At 41.1% G+C, this 21,679-nt stretch overlaps 1 protein-coding gene across 3 annotated transcripts in view; it reads right to left on the reverse strand.

Annotated features, from left to right (window-relative positions):
- The window catches only part of LRCH2 (leucine rich repeats and calponin homology domain containing 2), a 226,533-nt gene that overhangs the window by 144,539 nt on the left and 60,315 nt on the right, over positions 1–21,679 (reverse strand). For all 3 annotated transcript variants that reach the window (XM_073599129.1, XM_073599128.1, XM_073599127.1), the window contains exons 5-11: positions 19,872–20,008; positions 17,955–18,088; positions 9,174–9,261; positions 8,841–8,949; positions 7,371–7,474; positions 7,220–7,287; positions 3,516–3,626 (exon numbers count right to left, since the gene is read on the reverse strand). In XM_073599129.1, the coding sequence (XP_073455230.1) occupies positions 3,516–3,626; positions 7,220–7,287; positions 7,371–7,474; positions 8,841–8,949; positions 9,174–9,261; positions 17,955–18,088; positions 19,872–20,008 (751 nt within the window). The remainder of the gene's footprint in view (positions 1–3,515; positions 3,627–7,219; positions 7,288–7,370; positions 7,475–8,840; positions 8,950–9,173; positions 9,262–17,954; positions 18,089–19,871; positions 20,009–21,679) is intronic.

Raw genomic sequence — 21,679 nt, forward strand, 5'->3', positions numbered from 1 at the left:
AACACAGTGATTGAGTCCTGTGAATCTGTTCCTGCAGCTGCAGTATTAACTTTGTTTTAGAGTCCCAATCAGAAATCAGTCATATCAGACCTATCATTAGATCTTCAATTTTTTCTATCCCCTTTTCCACCCAGCTTGAGACGTTTAAGTCAGGTATTATGTGTGTCAAGCTATAGGTGGGCATTGATAGTGTGGAGGTAATGGAGTCCTGATATGGAGTGTTTAACAAAGCTCTCCAGGCATAAAGTGATGCTGTCACGGTGGGAGAAAGTGATGCGTATCTAGGAGTGTATTGTTGGCTAGTAAGAAGAAAGTGATAAAGATCGCCACCTTTAAGTTGTATATTTTCCAATTCCTTCCATCTGGTATTGGGGCTTTGGGGGAATCATGTTTTAATTTGCGCCAATATTGAGGCAATGTAATAGTCTTTAAGAACTACTAAGCCCACTCCTCCTGCCTTCCTAGTATCGATTAGTTTGGAGAATGAGCACCTCGCCCTCCTTCCTTGCCAAAGATATATGTTGATCATAGATTGGGTTAAAGAAGATGTTAGGTACTGGGATAGGGATGGTCCTAAATAGGTATAGAAATTGTGGTAGCAGTACCATTTTAAAGGCTGCAAGTCTCCCGGACCAGGATAATTCTGTTTTTGCTAGATCCTTAAGTTTGGGGTGTAGTTTGTCTAAGAATATAGAATAATTTGCTTTGAACAATTCTTCTGTCTTAGGTGTTAAGGTGATGCCTAAGTAATTTATACCAGTGGTGCTCCAGGTGTATGGGTATAATTGTTCCATTTTGTGCTTAGTTTTAGGAGGTATATTGATGGCAAAGATGTAGGAATTAGTGTTGTTTACTTTGTAGTAGGATATACTGTTAAACACTTTGAGTGTTTGATGTATTGAGGCTAATGAGGTCCCCACGTCTGTGATCATGATTATAGCATCGTCAGCAAATAGACTGATGGTGTGTGTTGAGTTGCTAAACCTATGTCCTGTAATTTGAGGGTGGTTGCGTATGTAACTCGCCAGAGGTTCCATGAGAAGGTTGAAAATTAACGGTGAAAGTGGGCACCCTTGGCGAGTTACATTTGTAATATTAAATGGAGTGGAAAGTGCCCCTGAGGTGTAAACCTGGGCAGAGGGCTTGGAATACAATGCCATAATTGCAGAGAATATGGTGCCTTGGAATCCAAACTTCTCCAATACCCTATGTTTGGGCTATGGGGTAGAGTGGCAAGACGGAAGCCTTTTCTTATGAAAAAAAACATCCAAACCCGGCTAAATTTTGCAAAAACACATCTGAAGTCTCCCAAAAGCATGTGGGAAAATGTGTTATGGTTTGATGAGACCAAGGTTGAACTTTTTGGCCATAACAGCAAAAGATATTCTAAAAACAACACTGCACATCACCAAAAGAACACCATACCCACAGTGAAGGGTGGTGGTGGCAGCATCATGCTTTGGGGCTGTTTTTCTTCAGCTGGGACAGGGACCTTAGTCAAGGTAGAGGGAATTATTAATAGTTCCAAATACCAGTCAATATTGGCACTAAACCTTCCGGCTTCTGCTAGAAAGCTGAGCATGAAGAGGAACTTCATCTTTCAGCATGACAACGACCCAAAGCATACATCCAAAATCAAGAAAGGAATGGCTTCACCAGAAGATGAAAGTTCTGGAATACCCAGCCAAAGCCCAGACCTGAATTGATTGAAAATCTGTGGGGTGATCTGAAGAGGGTTGTAAACAGGAGATGCCCTCGCAATTTAACAGATTTGGAGCATTTCTGCAAAGAAGAGTGGGGAAAGTGGGGTCCCCCAGGGTTCTGTCCTGGGACCAATCCGATTTAATTTATTCATAAACGACCTGGAGGATGGGGTAAACCGTTCAATCTCTGTATTTGCGGACGATACTAAGCTAAGCAGGGCAATAACTTCTCCGCAGGATGTGCAAACCTTGCAAGAAGATCTCAACAAATTAATTGGGTGGGCAACTACATGGCAAATGAGGTTTACTGTAGAAAAACATAAAATAATGCATTTGGGTGGCAAAAATATGAATGAAATCTACTCATTGGGGGGGAGAACCTTTGGGGGAATCTAGGATGGCAAAGGACCTGGGGGTCCTAGTAGATGACAGGCTCAGCGGTGGCATGCAACGCCAAGCTGCTGCAAGCAAAGCAAACAGAATATTGGCATGCATTAAAAAGGGGATTAACTCCAGAGATGAAACGATAATTCTCCCACTCTACAAGAATTTGGTCCGGCCGCACCTGGAGTATGCTGTCCAGTCCTGGGCACCAGTCCTCAGGAAGGATGTACTGGAACTAGAGAGAGTCCAGAGAAGGGCAACAAAACTAATAAAGGGACTGGAGGACCTTAGTTATGAGAAAAGGTTACGAACACTGAACTTGTTCTCTCGCTTGAGAGGGGATATGATTTCAATGTACAGATACCATACTGGTGACCCCACAATAGGGATAAAACTTTTCCGCGAAAGGAAATTTATTAAGACACATAACCATTCACTAAAATTAGAAGAAAAGTGGTTTAACCTTAAACTGCGTAGAGGGTTCTTTTCTGTAAGAGCGGTAAGGATGAGGAATTCTCTTTCACAGGCAGCTGTTTCAGATGGGAGCATCGATAATTTAAAAAAACTATTAGATAAGCACCTGAACAACCACAACATACAGGGATATACAATGCAATACTAACATAAAATCACACACATAGGTTGAACTTGAGTCTTTTTTCAACCTTGGTTACTATGTAACTATGTAAGAGTGGGCAAATATTGCCAAGTCAAGGACTGCCATGCTGATAGACTCATACCCAAAAAGACTGAGTACTGTAATAAAATCAAAAGGTGCTTCAACAAAGTATTAGTTTAAGGGTGTGCACACTTATACAACCATATTATTATTATTTTTTTACTTCCCTCAACTGGAAAGATTTCAGTTTGCTGTTCAACTGAGTTGTACAGTTTATAGGTCACATTAAAGGAGGAAAAAGTTCTGAAATGATTTATCTTTGTCTCATTTTTTTACATCACAGAAACCTGACATTTTAACAGGTGTGTGTAGACTTTTTATATCCACTGTATGTTGCTCCTCATAAGTGAATGTCAAATGTCCTAAAATAATTACTTCTATACAGCACACACCTACTGTGAAGTATTAGAAAGCATGTACAGTTTTTCAGAACTGTATGAAAGAAAAAATACTTGGAGACGGGGAAACCTTTTGAAGATCCCCGTTGGCCAATCACAATCTAGCCAAGGACATATGCACATCTAAAGCCATTATGCTGAGCCTGGTCAGCCACTCACAAGCTAGTTTAGTGGTAATTCACATTCCAAACCTACTTTCTTCTATAAAATACCATATGTCTGTAGACTCTAAAAAAGTAAATATTTAAAGGATGTTTTTAAAAAAACTGTACTTATTCTTTAAGTCAATGAAGTCCACAAAGGTCCAAATGAAAGTCACTCCAGGCTTGTCCACAAACACGGTATACACACCTGTTGTGCTTTTCTTGCTGTAGTAACTGTGCTGCTATTTTCCTCAGATCTGTAACTTCTTTTATTTCATCTTCTTCCTCCGCCTCTACTAAAAGCTGCTCTTTTTGAAGCCTGAAGGGAAACCAAAGCTCAAAGCTTAACAAATTTACATATTCCCATGATTATCATCATCTGCCTTATCAAAAGAAAATGTGTCTCTGTGAGATGGGGGGTGCTTGGGGAAGAAAGGGGTTTTCTCCTCAGTTCTGGTTCCGACAACCATCAGACAGAAAGAAGAAATTTCCAATAAACAGGGAAACAAACATCAATAAAAAGGCTGAGAGAGGTTCTGACTGGTACAACCTACCCAACAACTAAAAGAAAAGAAAAAAAAAAAGGGTTGGCTCGAGTTGGGTTATGATGTTATTAAAAATTACCTTTCCAATTCAAATTGCAGTAAATTTTTTCTAAACCCAACAAAATTCATATGCATATCTGTAAACAGAATGCCAGAGAAATCTATTCTGTTTTGACTGGTTCATTGATTTTCCTGCAAAGCCTCCACTTTAACCCCCTCCTGCTGCGTGTACACATACATGCGGCTTTACAGATGCAGGTCAGGCACTAATGATCGGGAACTGGGAAGCCTGGTTCCCAATCACCCGATTGGCTATCAGTGATCAACCACTATGCAGCCCATCCCTGTGCCTTTTTTTCTGCTCCTAAAGTGGATCTTCACCCTCTCAGTCAACACAGACTATCTTTAATCCTTATCCTGCTAGCATTGGTAAATAGATAGGAAAGTGTATCATATTTAATAGTTTGAAACTTTTTTATTTTTACATTTCTTCAGTTACTTTCTGGTTTCCAGGCCTAGGCAAATTATGTCATACATCCGAGGAGTCTTCAGGAGGGGTTTTCTTAGCAAAGCACACCTCAGCTAAGGGCAGATGGATTCCAGGAAGTAAAAGCTAAATTAATCTTCTGCTCTTACTTAGGATGGCCATGGGGGGATGGGGGTTCAACGTGATTTCTTAGCATTATAAAGTATGAAACATGGATGGATGAGCAAGTCTGCTTTGAATATTATTTTTAATAGCAAACTGGGTCAATAGGTCAGGGTCAGTGTATTTTAGGTAGGATTTAAAAAAAAAAAAACATTTGTCAGTAGGAGTATCCATGTCAATATGTTTTATGTAGGGAAAAAAAAGCAAAATGTGCACAACTGTTTCTGGCTCCTACGACGAGTGAAAATAAACATACACATATGTGGTATGGCTGCAATCGTCAGTAGGAGAACCTATCTTTGGTAGGTTATGGTAATAGCAAGAAATATACAGCAACACTTAAAAAAAAAAAAGATATTTAATAAAAAACAAAATCAGAAGATATCCATTTACCACCAAATGAAAGCCCAATTTGTCCTGAAAAAACAAGGTATAATCCACCAAGATGCACTAAGTAGTTGCAAAACTGTGTTCAGGCAGGATTTGAAGGGGTTAAATAAAATAAATAAAATGACTACAATCTATTATAGCTTTCTTTCAACAGTTTCAGATCTGTCCTCAGAAGCCGTATAAAAATAAATGATAAGGTTGTAGTTCTGCTTATATGCAGCAGTTACTACTTATCAGTTTAAGGCTCTTAATGAATGAAGAAAGCAAAATCGGTGACTTCGAAAATTAAAGGATATGTTCACCTTTGTTCACTTTTTTTTTTTATTTCTTTTCTAAATTCCAGCTCCCCATGTACCAATAGAGCATTCATGTACTTTTTGTGCAAAAATATCAATGCTTTCCATTAATTCCAGATACACTTACTCTACTTGTCCTCATCCACGTTTCCAGACGTATCCATTAGTAATGCCTTACTTCCTGGACAGACTATAGGTTATGACACAGGAAGGAGTTGACCAGCTGACCTCATTAGCACACCCTCTGCATCATCTACCCACCCATTCCCAGCTGCACGTTTTTTAAATGAAATGCAGCCCATCCACCTGAATGGGCTGCCCTATACACAGCAGTCGCCCCAAAGAAGCTTCATAACTTTTTTTTTAGAATGGAGCTTGGTGCATTTTTTGTTGTACTTGGTGGTGCAGCACATTTCTGAAATGCAAGGAAATGCACAGATGTGAATGGAGCCTTATTGTTCTTGAGTTAACGCACCAATTCCACTTACAGGCCCCATTCACATGTAGCATAGTGGGAGCGCAGATTTTGTGGCTCATTTTTCCTGTGACACAGCCTGTTGATTCCAATTGGCTGCACTACATGTGGTTAATGGGACATTTTGGCATCAGGTGGATGGGCTACCCTATGCGTGATGAGTGGAAATGCTCCAAGACGCCTCTTCACCTCGCTAAAAAAAAAAAAAAAAAAAACGCATGTGGGGATGGGAGTTCCCACTATCCAGAAATATTTAGACGACTGTTTCTGTGCACTACCTTCTATGTACTTGTATAAAGATACATACATTATGCAATCTGATTGTATATTGTGTACCGTATTTATCAGGGTATAACACGCACTTTTTTCCCCTTAAAATCAGGGGAAAATCGTGGGTGCGTGTTATACGCCGATCCCCGCTATTTTGTGATCTATCGGAGCGATCGCCGCCGACATTCACATAGCGTGTATTTTTAAATATGGCGCCGCGGAGTTCGGAGGGACTCGGAACGAGCGCCGCTGAGAAGACAGTGACTGGGCGGAGCCAAGATACACATAGCCGAGGGTTATCGGCTCTTCTCGGCGCCGTTCACAGTCCCGCCCAGTCCCGTCATTGGACCTCTGTTATGTCCATCATAGGGACTGGGCGTGACTGTGAACGGCGCCGAGAAGAGCCGAGAACCCTCGGCTATGTGTATCTCGGCTCCGCCCAGTCACTGTGTTCTCAGTCCTGAGTCCCTCCGAACTCCGCGGCGCCATATTTAAAAATACACACTAAACTTGCGTATGTCAGCGGCGATCATGTAATATACACTGGGGACAAGGCTGCACTGACCACTGGGGACAAGGCTGCACTGACCACTGGGGACAAGGCTGCACTGGGGCAAGGCTGCACTGGGGCAAGGCTGCACTGGGGCAAAGCTGCACTGACAATTCTGCACTGGGGCAAAGCTGCACTGACACTGAAAAGGCTGCAATGACACTAACAAGGCTGCAGATGAACACTGATGAGGCTGCATTGATGGGCATTTAAATGTAAGTTTTTTTTCCTTAAACTTCCCTCCTAAACTTGGGGTGCGTGTTATACGCCGGCGCGTGTTATACGCCGATAAATACGGTATTTAGTGAGAAGGGTGATCACCGATTGCATTTCATTTCATTTGAAAAACATGCAGCTGGAAGTGGGTGGATAGATGATGCAGGGTGTGTGCTAATGAGGTCAGCTTGTCCACTCCTTCCTGTGTCATAACCTATAGTCTGACCAGGAAGTAAGACATTACTAATGGATAAGTCTGGATGAGGACAAGTAGAGTAAGTGTATGTAGAATTAGTGGAAAGCTTTGATATTTTTGTACAAACAGTACACAAATGTTCTACTGGTACATAGGGGAGCTCGAATTTAGAAAAAAAAAGAAAAAAAAGTGAACAAAGGTGAACTTATCCTTTAAGCTGCCAAGAAGGTTGCAAGGGAAGGTCAGAGGAACTGTCCATTAGTGATCGCCTCTAAAGCTGTGGCTTCTAAACTACTGCCCCAGAATGAACTAAAATTATCTCTACCTTTGCTCTTCTTCCCATTCTTCATTCTCATCTGCCTTCTCTGACTTGTCACAAAGTCTTCCACGTTCCTAAAAACCCAATGGCACAAATCTTAAGATTGGGCATTTTATAAGAGTAACAGCAATGCTCATCAACACTTCGTAAAAGTTACCTTAATATAAGAAACAAAAGGACCACTAAGTTGTACATCACCATGATCTGACAGGGTAGCATCTTCACCATTGTGATCATATTCATAGCCATCCTGATCCTGACCTGTTATGATGATGGAGAGAGTAAAGTTACTTATCTGCTTTCACTTTGCAGCTTTATTTTGCTACAATCTTGCCATCTAACTAGATGAAAAACATAAGCCTTCGCCCCACTGACTATATACAAGAGTTTGTTCAGGAATGAAAAAAACTTTCTACATAAAAAGACCACTTTTTTAGACAAGGCTTTTTTTTTGGTTGGGAGTTTCAATGCTACAGTCCTCATCCATGTAGTATTCAAATATTTAGCAGCACCATCACCACTTATTGGTCCAGATTTATCAAGCAGCAATATAAATGAAGCTCTTAAGTCATGCTAGAATAGTTTTTAACCAATGTTATTGGATGTCATTTTAGCACAGTCTTAAGCCAAATTTATAGCACAACTCTAGGATATCATAGCACCCCCCCCCCCTCTCTCCACACCCCTCTAACTGTCAATTTGGGGGGTGGGGTGATATCAAAAAGCCCATTTTACTTACCTGAAGCCAAAGTTATATGACAATCCTCCTCTCAACCTCTGTTTACTTCCTGGGGTCCTTCTTTGGGTGTCCACATCACTGCTGGCATGATGTGGACACCTCCTATTGGTGGAGGCGACACTTCCAGCGACCAGGTCCTCTCTCAGACTCCAGTGGCAGAAGAACTCACAGGTGCAAGAGTCACTTAAAGTGATATTTCAGTTATTTATACCAGTGTTTCTCCACCTTTTTTCAGTCAAGGCACCCTTTAAAATTATGGACAGTCTCGAGGCACCCCATTCTAAAATGTAAAAAACTATTCTAATAGCTTTACACAATGCAGCAACATCACTACACGTAGGGCACCCAACATTTGCACACTAGTACTGACTAGTATTCCAATGTTTCTCTTCTTCCTCAATTTCTCCCCATCAGTCAGCTGTGACCCCAATGCTGAGGGAGAGCTTCACAGGAGGCAACAGACATCCTCCTTATTAATTGATTACATCATTGGTTGTTAGGATGCCAGTGTCTAAAAAGTCGTAATGGTGCATAAGGAAAACCTGTGGCTTTGTGTAATTAAAAGGCAGGCTTGATCCACCTGCTGGCCTGTATACAATAATTTATCAATTTTTATGCATTTTGCCAAGGCATCCCTCTAGAAACCTCAAGCCACCCTAGGGTGCCTGGGCATCCTGGTTGAAAAAGGCTGACTTATACTATAATATTTGTACTAATACCATTGCAGGTTCAAGAAGGAACTATAAAATACAAGGGTATAACAAGAAAAAACAGTTCAATAACTGATTTAATAATTCCACTGTCCGAAAATTGTAACCTTGGATGCACTATTTTCTGTTTTACCCATAATTATTCTGTCAGTCACAAACTTTGCCAAGATATGTTTACCTTTTTGGGACTCCTGTTTATTCCCTATTATGTGATTGTCATTTTTCAGAGCCTGGTCTCTTGATTCTGATACCTGAGAGTGAAGGCTGATTGTATCATCGTCTGAAGGCTGAAAAGAGAGAAAGCTTGGATCACTGAGGATTATCTTGATTAACCAGTCTCCCACCAAACCCACTGCAACCAATTTACAAAGGGTAGCAGAAAAATATCTGTCGCCTTAACATCTAATAACTACCAAACAAAAATGTTAAATACAATGTTAACAGTTACTATAAGCGATAAAAATATTTCTAAACTTGAACTGGCTTCATACAGGAGTTTAGAGAAACTTACTTCTGTCGTTGAAAGACGTTTATCCCCATTATCACTACCAATCCCAGAGTCAGGACCATGATTTTTACTTGGATAAAAGTCTTCAATGCTGCAACAAGACACAGGCATTTGCAATAAACTAATGAAACATATTTTAAAAGGATGTAGACATTTTCTGATAAATACATTGCAATGTAAACACACTGCTATCCATAAGAAATTTACACTTTTACACACAAAATGTATACTGGATATTAAAGTAACAAATCTTCAACTTTAAACTAAACACTATGAGCTCATGCACACCAACAGTTGGAATGCAGCCACTGGCAGTTGGTGAGAAGGATGCAGTGCAGACATGCTGGAAACAGTGCAATGCAAAGTAACTTTTTGCTGTATAGTATAGGGGTCCCCAGGAATGTAGTCGCAGCAAAATTCTTTTCCTGGCAAGGGCATAGATCTAGCCACCTGGGGCAGAGAATTTTTAACCACTTCAGCCCTGGAAGATTTGGCTGCTCAATGAACAGGCCATATTTTGCAATACGGCACTGCGTTGCTTTAACTGAAAATTGCGCAGACGTGCGACGCTGCACCCAAACAAAATTGACGTCCTTTTTTCCCCACAAATAGAGCTTTCTTTTATTGGTATTTGATCACCTCTGTGGATTTTATTTTTTGCGCTATAAAAAAAGAAAACCGACAATTTTTTAATATTTTACTTTTTGCTATAACAAATATCCCAATTTAAAAAAAAAAAAAAAAAAAAAAATTTACTCAGTTTAAGCCAATATGTATTCTTCTACATATTTTTGGTAGGAAAAAAAAATTGCAATAGGTGCATATTGATTGATTTGCGCAAAAGTTATAGTGTCTACAAAATAGGGTATGGATTTATGGCATTTTTATTATTATTTTTTTTTTTTTTACTAGTAATGGCGGTGATCAGCAATTTTTTATCGGGACTGCGACATTACGGCGGACACGTCCGGCACTTTTGACGCATTTTTTGAGACCAGTGACAATTATACAGCGATCAGTGCTATAAAAATGCACTGATTACTGTATAAATGTCACTGGCAGGGAGGAGTTAACACTAGGGGGAGATCAAGGGGTTAATTGTGTTCCCTAGTGTGTGTTCTAACTGTGCGGGGGGGAGTGGGACTGACTAGGAGACAGAGATCGGTGTTCATACATAGTATGAACACACAATCTGTCCCCTCTCCCCTGAGAGAATCGGGAATTATGTGTTTACACAAACAGCCTTTTTTACACAATGCGGAGGATTAACCCCTTAGGTCTCACAGTGAGTATAGCAAGCATGCTTTACTGCATATACAGACTGATTTTACTGTTGTGGGTTTAGTAACACTTTAAGGTTAGCAGGCTTGTGAAATGCAGTTGCAACTGTTTGTCCTACATCATTCTACCTTGCCCAGATTTAGTTTTTTCAGAAGACTGTGGGGTAAAGTAATTTCATGTAGCTGTACAAGTAGTATATATACGTGTGATTATTTTTACCGAAGTACGTTACTGTACTTCCTTTTTCCTTCCAAAAGGCTGTTTGATCCCGTCTGCTCTGATCCTCCCCTTCACCCACTGTCCCCAATCTGTTTATAGAACTGAGTCTTGAGGGCAAGCTTCACGTGTTCAGTTTGGTGCGTATTGCTAGAGAGTTGTTTTTTTTTTTTTTTGGGAGAATGTTATTAGCACAGGGCCATTCAGCACTGTCCAGACAGAGAGTCAGGGGTCCTGCAGCCTCATAGGACAATCAGGGGAGAATGAAAACTCCTCCTACAAGCTTTAACCAGAGAGTGACAGAAGTCACAAGACTGCTCTAACTGCTGATGAGAAAAGGTTAAAAAGGATTTAGCAGTTTAGATTTACTAAAATAATTGCATGTCCATGTTCTGTGTACTGTGGGAGACCAGTTATAGTGAATGCAGGGTCCTGGGTTTAGCAATACTTCAAATGTTTTCAGGTACTGAATTATAGATGGCAACAAGGAAGCAAGATGAAGAATAGATTTCAGGGTGGACCTCAGTCAGCGAGTAGGTAGACAAAACAAGGCAGCAACAGAAACACTAGTCTCTCCCCTGCTGAATAGCCCAGAGAACTGATGGTTGTTTTGCCATCATAATAGGATTTTTATAACAGCTTACCTGTAAAATCCTTTTCTTTGAAGTACATCACGGGACACAGAGCCATACTAGTTACTATGTGGGTTATAGGCCACCTTCAGGTGATGGACACTAGCACGCCCTAAGACAAAAAGTGCACTCCCTATATAAACCCTCCCACTACTGGGAGTACCTCAGTTTTGTAGCAAAGCAATACACGTGTATACCAAGAAGGGAGGGACCTCTGTGCCCTGTGATGTACTTCAAAGAAAAGGATTTTACAGGTAAGCTGTTATAAAAATCCTATTTTCTTATCATACATCATGGGACACAGAGCCATAGTAGTTACTATGTGGGATGTCCCATAGCAATGCCAACTGAAGGGAGGGAGACAACAAAAGTAGGGCACTAAGAGACTAGAGGACTTATACTGCAGCCTGCAGTACACTGCGCCCAAAGGCAATATCCTCATGACCTTTTACATCTACTTGATAGAATCTGGTAAATGTATGGACTGAAGACCAACTTGTGGCCTTGCAGATCTGAGCCATGGAGGCTTGGTGATGCACTGCCCAAGAAGCACTAACAGCTCTGGTGGAGTGCGCTTGAATATGAAAAGAAAGAATTTTCCTTTTTAAACCATAAGCTTGAACAATCACTTGACGAATCCATTTAGAAATAGTAGATTTCAACGCTGCCTGTCCTCTTTTAAGACCGTCTGGCAATACAAACAAAACATCCGTTTTACGAATCTGAGCGGTCACTTTCAAATTGACCTTGACCGCTCTCACCACATCAAGAGAATGTAGTGACCCTTCTTCCACAAAATGATGTCCTGGAAAAAATGAAGGCAGAACAATATCCTGGTTTAAATGAAAACCTAACACTACCTTCGGAAGGAAATTAGGATGAGGCCGCAATACAACCTTATCCTTAAGAATAATCAAATATGGTTCTTTACAAGAAAGAGCAGCCAACTCTGATACTCTTCTCGCAGAATTCAAGAAAATTATGTTCCTCGTCAAGAGGACCAAGGGAATATCTCAAACTGGCTCAAAAGGCTGTTTTGTAAAGCCGACAGGACTAAATTTAAGTCCCAAGGGTTCAGGGGTGAGCTAACTGGGGGATTAATCCGCGTTACCCCCTGAATAAAGTTACAAACCAGAGAGTGTGAAGCAAGTGGTCGTTGAAAAAATACAGATAAGGTCGACACGGCCCTTGATAGTTCTCAAGGCCTGCTTCATTTCTAATCCCATCTGTAGGAATTCAAGGATCCTACCTATGACATATTTTCTGGGGTGCCAACCCCTGGATTCACACCAGGAGACATATGCCTTCCAGACTCTAGTATATGACTCTGGAGGCCGGCTTCCTAGCATTAACCAAAGTAGAAACTACTGAAGCTGACAGCCCACGGTCCTTTAGAATGTGGGTCTCAATTGCCAAACCGTTAAATTTAGCATTTGTAAGGTAGGATGGAATACTGGACCTTGCGAGAGAAGGTCTGGCCACAGTGGTAGGGTCCAAGGGTCCCCTATCGCCATCTTTATGATCTCGGCAAACCAAAATCTCCAGGGCTACGCTGGGGCCACCAGAATCACCTCCTTCCCTACTTGCTTGATTCTGCATAGAAGACGCGGAAGCAGCAGAACAGGAAGGAGCGCATAGATCAGGGAAAACTGATCCCACGGAAAGACCAAAGCATCTGTTCCGTATGCCATCGGATCCCTTGTCCTTGACACAAAGTTGTCGATCTTGTTGTTGAACCTGGTTGCAAACAGATCCACGTCCGGAACTCCCCATTTTCAACATATTGACATAAAGATGTCGGGATGAAGGGACCATTCTCCTGGGAACAATTATGGGCGAACTCAGGTAGCCCGCTTGCCAATTCTCTATCCCTGGAATGAAAATTGCTGATAGGCAAGAAATGTTGTTTTCAGCCCAATATGATTCACCTCTTTCTGGGCCGCGCGACTTCCCGTGCCCCCTTGGTGATTGATATAGGTGGATTCTGACAGCTCAATTCCGTAGTCTGAATGTCCAGGCCTCCAGAGCCAGGTGTACTGCCCGAATCTCTAGAATATTGATGGGCAAGGTCATCTCTGATTTGGACCATTTACCTTGGACAGACGCTTCTTCCAGGACTGCTCCCCAGGCCCAGAAGGTTGGCATCTGTTGTTACCACCTTCCAGGTAACTGGTGGAAAGGATTTCCCTTTTTGAAGATTCTTGGATATCAACCAATTGAGGCTCTGACGCACATTGGGGGATAAACGCATTGGGAAGTCCAGAGCTTGGACCCTCTTGTTTCAAGTTGACAGGATACTGTTTTGCAGCAGTCTTGAATGAAACTGCGCATAAAGAACGGCCTCGAAAGAAGCCACCATCTTTCCCAACAATTTCATGCAAAGTCGAATAGAAGGATTCTTCTTTGTTTTGACCAACTGAATCAGTTCCTTTATGGAACTGATCCTTTCCTGGGGCAAAAACACCCTCTTCTGAGCTGTATCTATGATCAGCCCCAAGTACTGCAATCTCCTTGATGGTTTTAAGGAGGATTTCTCTAGGTTGAGAATCCAACCTAGGTATTCCAGGTAGCTGACTGCGGTGACCAAAGTTTGGTTTAAGCGGGGTACCGATTGATCTATCAAGAGTAGATCGTCTAAGTAGCCTAGTATCGTTATACCTTGAGCCCTTAGCCTGGCTAAAGGAAGAGCCAGGACTTTTGTAAACACTCGAGGTGCAGTAGCTAGAGACCGAAAGGCAGAGCTACAAACTGGAAATTAAGATTTTCCATCTCGAAGCGTAGAAATTTCTGGTGAGCAGGGAAAAACGGCACATGGAGATAAGCATCCTTGATGTCGATTGACACCAGAAGTTCTCCCCCTTGTAGGATGGAGACTACTGATCGGATTGACTCCATGCGAAAAGAACGGATATTCAAAAAACGGTTTAATATCTTTGAGATCTAAAATGGGTCTGACATCCCCGTTTGGTTTTGGAACCGTGAACAGGTTTGAATAAAACCCCAAACCTTGCTCTTCCAATGGGACCACCGATATCACTCTTTGAGACAAGAGAAGATCCAAAGCTAGAAAGAGAGACTTCTTTTTCACTGGATCTCTAGGAAAGTTTGATCTGAGAAAACGAGGAGACAGGAACTCTTGGAACTTTAGTTTGTAACCTAGAGAAATTGAGGAAGCCACCATCTGCCTTGACAATGTTCCTGCCAGACCTTTGAAAACTGTAGAAGCCTTCCTCCCACTCGAGCGAGTGAGGGCGCCCCTTCATAAGGAGGCTTTAGTATTCTGTTGTGGGTTTCTTCCCCCCGGTCTTTTTTTGGCCCTGGGACTGACCCTGAGTTTACCTCTTGAACCTGACGGTGGAGGCCATCCTGACTGCCTGGAGGCTGATGCCCCCGGCACTGGGGAAGAAGCACGTTTAAAAGAAAAATGCTTAAACTTCTTCTTAACCGGTAAAAGGGAACTTTTCCCATTAGAAATTCTTTGGATATACTTATCCAGATCATCTCCAAACAATCGTTCACCATGAAAAGGGAAACTGGCCAAGAGCTTTTTGCATGACGCTTCGGCTGTCAAATTTTTCAACCATAGGATTCTGCGCACATATACCAGCCCTAGCACGAACCGTGAGGCCAGGAGAATAGAATCTTTCATAGCGTCTACTGTAAAACACAACACTTCTGAAATCCTGGACCTGCTGTTTAGGAATAATTTTGAGTACCTCTATAAACTGGTCCTTTAAGGACTGAGATACTCTGATCGCTGCCAGCGCAGGTTGATCGACTGAACCTGCGAGCGAAATATAGTTTTTAAAAAAGAACCCCAACTTCTTATCCGTTGGATCCTTTAGCATATGAGCATTGTCTACTGGACAAGTCAGGTTTTTATTTACAGAGGATATAGCAACGTCAATTGCTGGAATTCCCCATTTCTTATAAAACTCTTCCTCCATAGGATAAAGTATTGAAGACTTTTTCGGAGGAAAAAACTGTTTATCTGGGTGCTCCCACTCAGAATACATTAGCTTCCTTAGCCATGAATGGATAGGAAAAGAATGAACAGATTGGGGAGGCTTTAGTGAACCCAAACCAGAAGTGGGCTCATCGACTGACTGCGTTATTAGCAGTAAAAATGTGGAGCGGACCAATTCAGTGAGAGATTGTACCAACAATCTTTCCTGCGAACCTGACACTTCCGTATCGGGTTCTTCAGGAAGAGGAGACTTCAGCCTCTTCCTGGTCTTTTGAAAGAAATTCGTCATCTCTCGCTCCTTGTTCCTCAGCTAGAGGGGCCTGAGCAATGGACTGGGACCTGCTGCGCTTAGTCCCACTCTGGGATGCAATTAAAGCATAATTTTTTTGCTCCAAGCTTAAAATGGTTGTAGAAAAAAACCTCCTTACGCCGGCCATACACGGTTCGAATGAATTTTCTTTCAAAAATCGTATCTAAGAATTTTCGTACGAATTTTGCACCATTAGTGGGCTGCAGCAACGGCCGATTTTCGTGCGGCAATCAAATTTGAGGAGTCGGACATGTTGGAAATTTTTAGAAAAACAAACGATTTTCTAATCAATGATGGGAGAATCGTGCGAGGAAAGGTAATAAGAAAAGAAAATTTACGGAGAGAAAAGAAGATTCCCGGCCACAAAAAAATTATTTTCTGTAACAACATGAGGTGAAATTGAAGGCTTGGTTGGCCGAATTTCGAAAATCAATGGTGGCATCATCGGATCACAAAAAAAACGAACTTTCTGATTTTGAAAAGAAAATTTGTTCGAAATTCGACCATGTATGGCCTGCTTAAATCTTAACTGTAACACTTGTCCCTCCTGATGGCTCACTCTGACCAACCATATTACTCTCAGGGGAGGATGCCATCTTTACTGGGATGGATCTAGGCTTCCGTGTGACTGAAACAGTCCTTCTAGAGCCCTTTTTTGAGGTGTTTTCACCCCCCTTCCGACCATAGCCGATGCACAAAGCAGAGATACTACAAGAAGGAATGCATCCACTGCTTGAGCAATAGTCCAGCCCTGTCGTTACTATTAATGCTCAGCCTGATGCAGTAGTAAATGTGTCAAAAGGAATGCCTTTGCTCGTGTCCCTCCTGCAGCATGTAACAGCAAAAATGGTGCCTTTTAAAACATACGTTCCCCCCCCGCTGGACATTGGAGTACGCCAACGCTGCGCTAAGCCCTGCCCCCCATCACCTACGGCCCTTCCCGTCTTTTTTTTAAAAAAAGAGCTCTTTCCCGCAGGTCTGGAAGCCGCCGAGCCGTGTGCCGTTGGCGCCCTTTTTTTTTTTTCATTTTTTGTGGCGCTCTTTCCCCGAGAAGAGGGGAAGAAAAAACAGCACAGGGGGTCGTCTGGTGGGGAGAGGGAACCCCCCCCCCCGACTTACCAGAGGTCTGCTGCTTGGCCAGAGGAAGAAGAAACTGCTGCTTCCTAGACACAACGTGGGCTTTCTGAGAAGCATGAGACGGTAAGTGCTCAATACAGCCCCCAGTGGTGACACATAGGCATGACAACACTTACTAAATTTAAAGGAGCCAATCATAAGAGAATGTTAAAAAATTCTTAGAAAACTCCACTTACCTTTCTCGCCGCAGGGTTTTCTGTGGTAAACCAACAGACCCAGCTTCATCCTTCATAGTGGGTTCCGTTAAACCTTTAGGAGCTTGGGATCCTCAAGGAAACCCACAATCCTGGACCTGTAATAGCACCACTGCCAGTAAAAATGTTATGTCCTTAATATCAAAAAGTACTGGATCCAGGGGTCCAGCTCTCTAAAGAGAAGCGTTACAGGTGTTTCTTCAGATACGAGGCACGGGTACCATTCAATTCGGCCAAAAAGACACTTTGAATGGATCCGGCTGCATAGCTAGCCCCAGCAAGGATTGCTCCAGTGGAGCTCAGCACAGCACATCTTTATTCATGACAAACACCTTGACCCACTGGTGAAAAAACTGAGGTACTCCCAGCAGTGGGAGGGGTTATATAGGGAGTGCACTTTTTTGTCTTAGGGCGTGCCAGTGTCCATCACCTGAAGGTGGCCTATAACCCACATAGTAGCTACTATGGCTCTGTGTCCTGTGATGTACGATAAGAAATCCAGTATATGTAAAACCACACCCACAGCTTTATGATTTTCATGTTTCAGCAAAATCACAAAAAAACAGGTATACATGTCCGTTGCAAACTGCAGACAGCAGGAAGGATTCCTTTTGAGATAGTCCCCGTATGTTCTGAGCTTAATTAGGACTTGCACCCTGCAGATGGAATCCCCCAAATTCTCCCATCCAGGATAAAATGTTTGAGAGGGGTAAGGCTTTCAGGTGAAAGCAATGCATAGGCGTGCTGGAACCATTGGTTCCATACAGTGAGGAATCATTTTGTCAGAATCTGTTCGTATATTGAAATGTGTAAAATTACACAAATCATTTCTTCCAAGGTTGCAGCTTTACTTTAAAATAGAAATTAAGTGAACCTGACATAGGTTTCAGTAGCATCTGATAGAAATAGCCAGTCAAATGTGGTTCAGCCCTCTTCTTGTTGACTGGGCCAAAGGAAACCAAATTAACAGGATGTTTCATTTAGAAATGTATATGCCTGGTATTCATTACAATGCAAAGTCATCAAATAAACATCGGTATGGCATACCTGTCTGTGAGAGGTTGTGAAGGCAGTCTTTTCACTAATGATGGCAAGTCCAATGAATCGGGCTTCTTTTCTGTCCTACAGCATGCGTGAATATTCAAAAATTTGAATATATGTACCTTTCCTTTCAGACAAATCTGTATTAAATCAAAAGAAATTAATACTACTACTACTTCAATACAAATCACTAGAAACAGGTGTATTCATAAATACATGATACAAATTAATACAAAGCACAGTGCAATGGGAAAGACAAATACAACAAGGCAATTGTACAAAGAACTTTTTCTCTGGGCTGTATTTTTATATGTAAAAACAGTGCAATGATAATAATTATAAATATACATAAACAGACGTATTTAGACAAGGTGCAAAAAACACAAGAGAGAATAAATGAAAAAAAACGGTGGACATCATAGACTACAGTACTGGTTTTGGTTTCAGGTTGTACTAGATATTTATCAATGTAGCTAGCCCTATTTAAGAATCTATTTTCTACTTCAATGGCTATAGAAAACATCTAATGTGCAAGATAAATGCATGTGCAAGAGTGATGCTTTTGCTTGTGACAGCTTGCAACATCCCTGCACACAAGCCATAAAAAAAAGCTCTGCTTCTTGTCAAGTCCACATGAACATTCACCTTAAGACATGCTACCGCATCTGCTAGAGTCAAGCATCATACCCACTGATAGTGGTCATACTCATACCCACACAGAGTGGTCACATACCCCCTCATAGAGTGCTGACACTATATTAACTAATATACAACGGATGCAGGACATGTCCTACAAGCCCATATTCAGAATTGGAACCTGTGAAACCAGTTTTTTCTTGTTTTGCTTGCAAAATAGTTTTACGTAGTGTTGCCCGAGAAATACTATTTAGTCTGACAGCAAAAATGTATAAAAGTCTGTACGTTTATTCCAAGTACTTGTACTGGTTGACATAATGAAGAATAAACAGATAATTATAATCTCAGTAAACATTACAATTCACTTGGGTCTAATGCAAAACTCAAATCTTCCAATTTTTAGGACTGAATTTTATGTTACCCACAGGTGACACATCTGTATAGTTACATAGTTACATAGTAGGTAAGGTTGAAAAAAGACACAAGTCCATCAAGTCCAACCTATGTGTGTGATTATATGTCAGTATTACATTGTATATCCCTGTATGTTGCGGTCGTTCAGGTGCTTATCTAATAGTTTCTTGAAACTATCGATGCCCCCCGCTGAGACCACTGCCTGTGGAAGGGAATTCCACATCCTTGCCGTTCTTACAGTAAAGAACCCTCTACGTATTTTAAGGTTAAACCTCTTTTCTTCTAATTTTAATGAGTGGCCATGTGTCTTGTTAAACTCCCTTCCGCGAAAAAGTTTTATAACTATTGTGGGGTCACCAGTATAGTATTTGTAAACTGAAATCATATCCCCTCTCAAGCGTCTCTTCTCCAGAGAATAAGTGCAGTGCTCGCAACCTTTCCTCATAACTAAGATCCTCCAGACCCTTTATTAGCTTTGTTGCCCTTCTTTGTACTCGCTTCAGATTTCCTTTCACTTCCTGTTGTCTCCCTCTGTATGCAAGTAGAAATCGATAAGTCGGATGTTTGTAACCCAGGGACTGCCTGTATTAGGTAGCAAATCAAAGAGCAGGTAGATATGCTTTTTAGTTGTACATAATGATCTTTGTCTATAAAAGGATATCCTACAAAGCATAATATTTTTTTGTCCCTGGGTAACTTGAGAGTATTAGGAAAGGTCCATTAATAATTTAAAGCAGAATATCTTGTTAACATTTATTTAAATTTTAAAAATGCGCATACACATACTTGACTTACAAAATTATTATTTTAAATTTACAGGCTTTAAAACTGGTTATATTACAGCAAAAGTTAATTAATGGCCTGAACACTCACCTGTGCTGGAGGGATCTGCATAGGATTATTGTCCAATATTAATACTTCAAGCTGACTCAGCTTCCTGTAAATAACAGGGATTTCTGTAATCTTATTACATGAAAAATCCAGCTTTACCAAAGGAAGTGAAGATAACTCTAAGGAAATACAGAGGAAGAGAAGTAAATATTTTGTACCGTTAGTATCAAGCTAACATAATATTTAGAAATGAAAAAAAAATTGTAAAAATATAAACAGGCCTATAAAAAAAGAGAACAACAGTCATCCCTGGTTAAAAAAAGAAAAAAAAAAGTCAAACAATGGTTTGTAATCACACCTCCCCTGAGGAGGGGCTTTGCCAGCTGATCAGTAATGCAGAGCACTGATTAACAAATTTCACTAGCTGCAGCAAACACACATCTGTGAAACTGTAGATGCACAAGATGCCATTTCGCAAAGTGTTAGCGATGTGTTATAACCAATTTCTTGGCATTACAAATAATATAAAAATAGGTCTAATTTTAATTTTGTGTTTGCAAAAAACAGCTTAAAGTATAACTATAGGCATTTTTTATTTTATTTTGGATACCACAAGGGAGGGTTATAACCCCTGTCAGTTTCTTTTTTGCTGTCTGTGTCCCATTGGGGAGATTTACCTTCACTTTCTGGCCATTAGCCAAAACAGGAAATGAGAGGAAATATTGCAAATTAAGGGAATTCCTTTGGGAGAAAGTGTCATGGCTGACTGCAAGCATTTGTCAACAAGTTCAGTGGAATATGAAAAAAGCGTCAAGACAGCATGAGCACCCTCTAATTAAAATCCAGCTTTTTAACCTGTAACCCTTTGTTATTACAGACAGTGCTCAAAGCTAGTCTACAATTGATGCAATAATATCTGCCAGCACAGTACAGATAGGGTTAAAGTGTAACTAAACTGCATCTGAGCACCACAAATATAAAACGCCATCCATGTCTCCATGCTTTGTTTTGGTGAAAAATCACTTTGAAATACACCCCCAAGCTTTTCTAGCCATGACCATCTTGAGTAAGGGCAGATGACTCATGTAGCATTTATTTTCTGGAATTCATATGCCCTTAGCTCAGGCATTCATATGTAAACTATCAAGTAACCACGATAAAATAGACATTTTGGCGCAGCAGGTTTTTTTTCTTGCTGGAACTCCCAGAAAAAAAACACCCAAAAAAAGTAAGCTGCAGTTTTTAAATATTCTCTTTTAAAAGTTATGCTATGTGAAAGGGGACATGTAGCAAATATAAAAAGTAGGAATTACTTCAATTTGGAAATATACTTTAAAGTAGAATTCCGGGCTTTAAAAAACTAGTCATAAAAATGCTTCCTCCCCAACTCCTACTCTGATTACCTGTGTAAGAAATATCTGCATATTTACCAATTTTCAGCCCACTCGCATCACATTATCTTCCCTGCGTCAGCCAGCATTGGCTTCAGGGGAGAGAAGAAAACACTCCACAATGGCTGGTTATACCTGGAAGTGGTGACGTCACCCATAGGCTATGGCCCATCAGTCGTTGCCTCTCCCTACTCTCCCCTGCAGTGGCTGCTGGCTGACACAGGGGAGCTGATCTCCTGACCGGACCAGAAGAGACTGAAAAAAGTTAAGCATACAGATCTGTCTTTCACAGGTTAGTTAGAATTGGTCTTAGGAGGGAGGAATTGTTTTTAAGACTAGTTAGGTAAAGATTGGAATTCTACTTTGGAGATTATTGAAGTTTAAAGCCAGGGAACAGGTAATCAAGTCCCAATTCAAGTGGGAATTATCATTCATGGTCTTTAAAAAAAAAAAAAAACT

Source organism: Aquarana catesbeiana, linkage group LG09 (assembly GCF_042186555.1).
Source record: "Aquarana catesbeiana isolate 2022-GZ linkage group LG09, ASM4218655v1, whole genome shotgun sequence".
Classification (NCBI taxonomy): domain Eukaryota; kingdom Metazoa; phylum Chordata; class Amphibia; order Anura; family Ranidae; genus Aquarana; species Aquarana catesbeiana.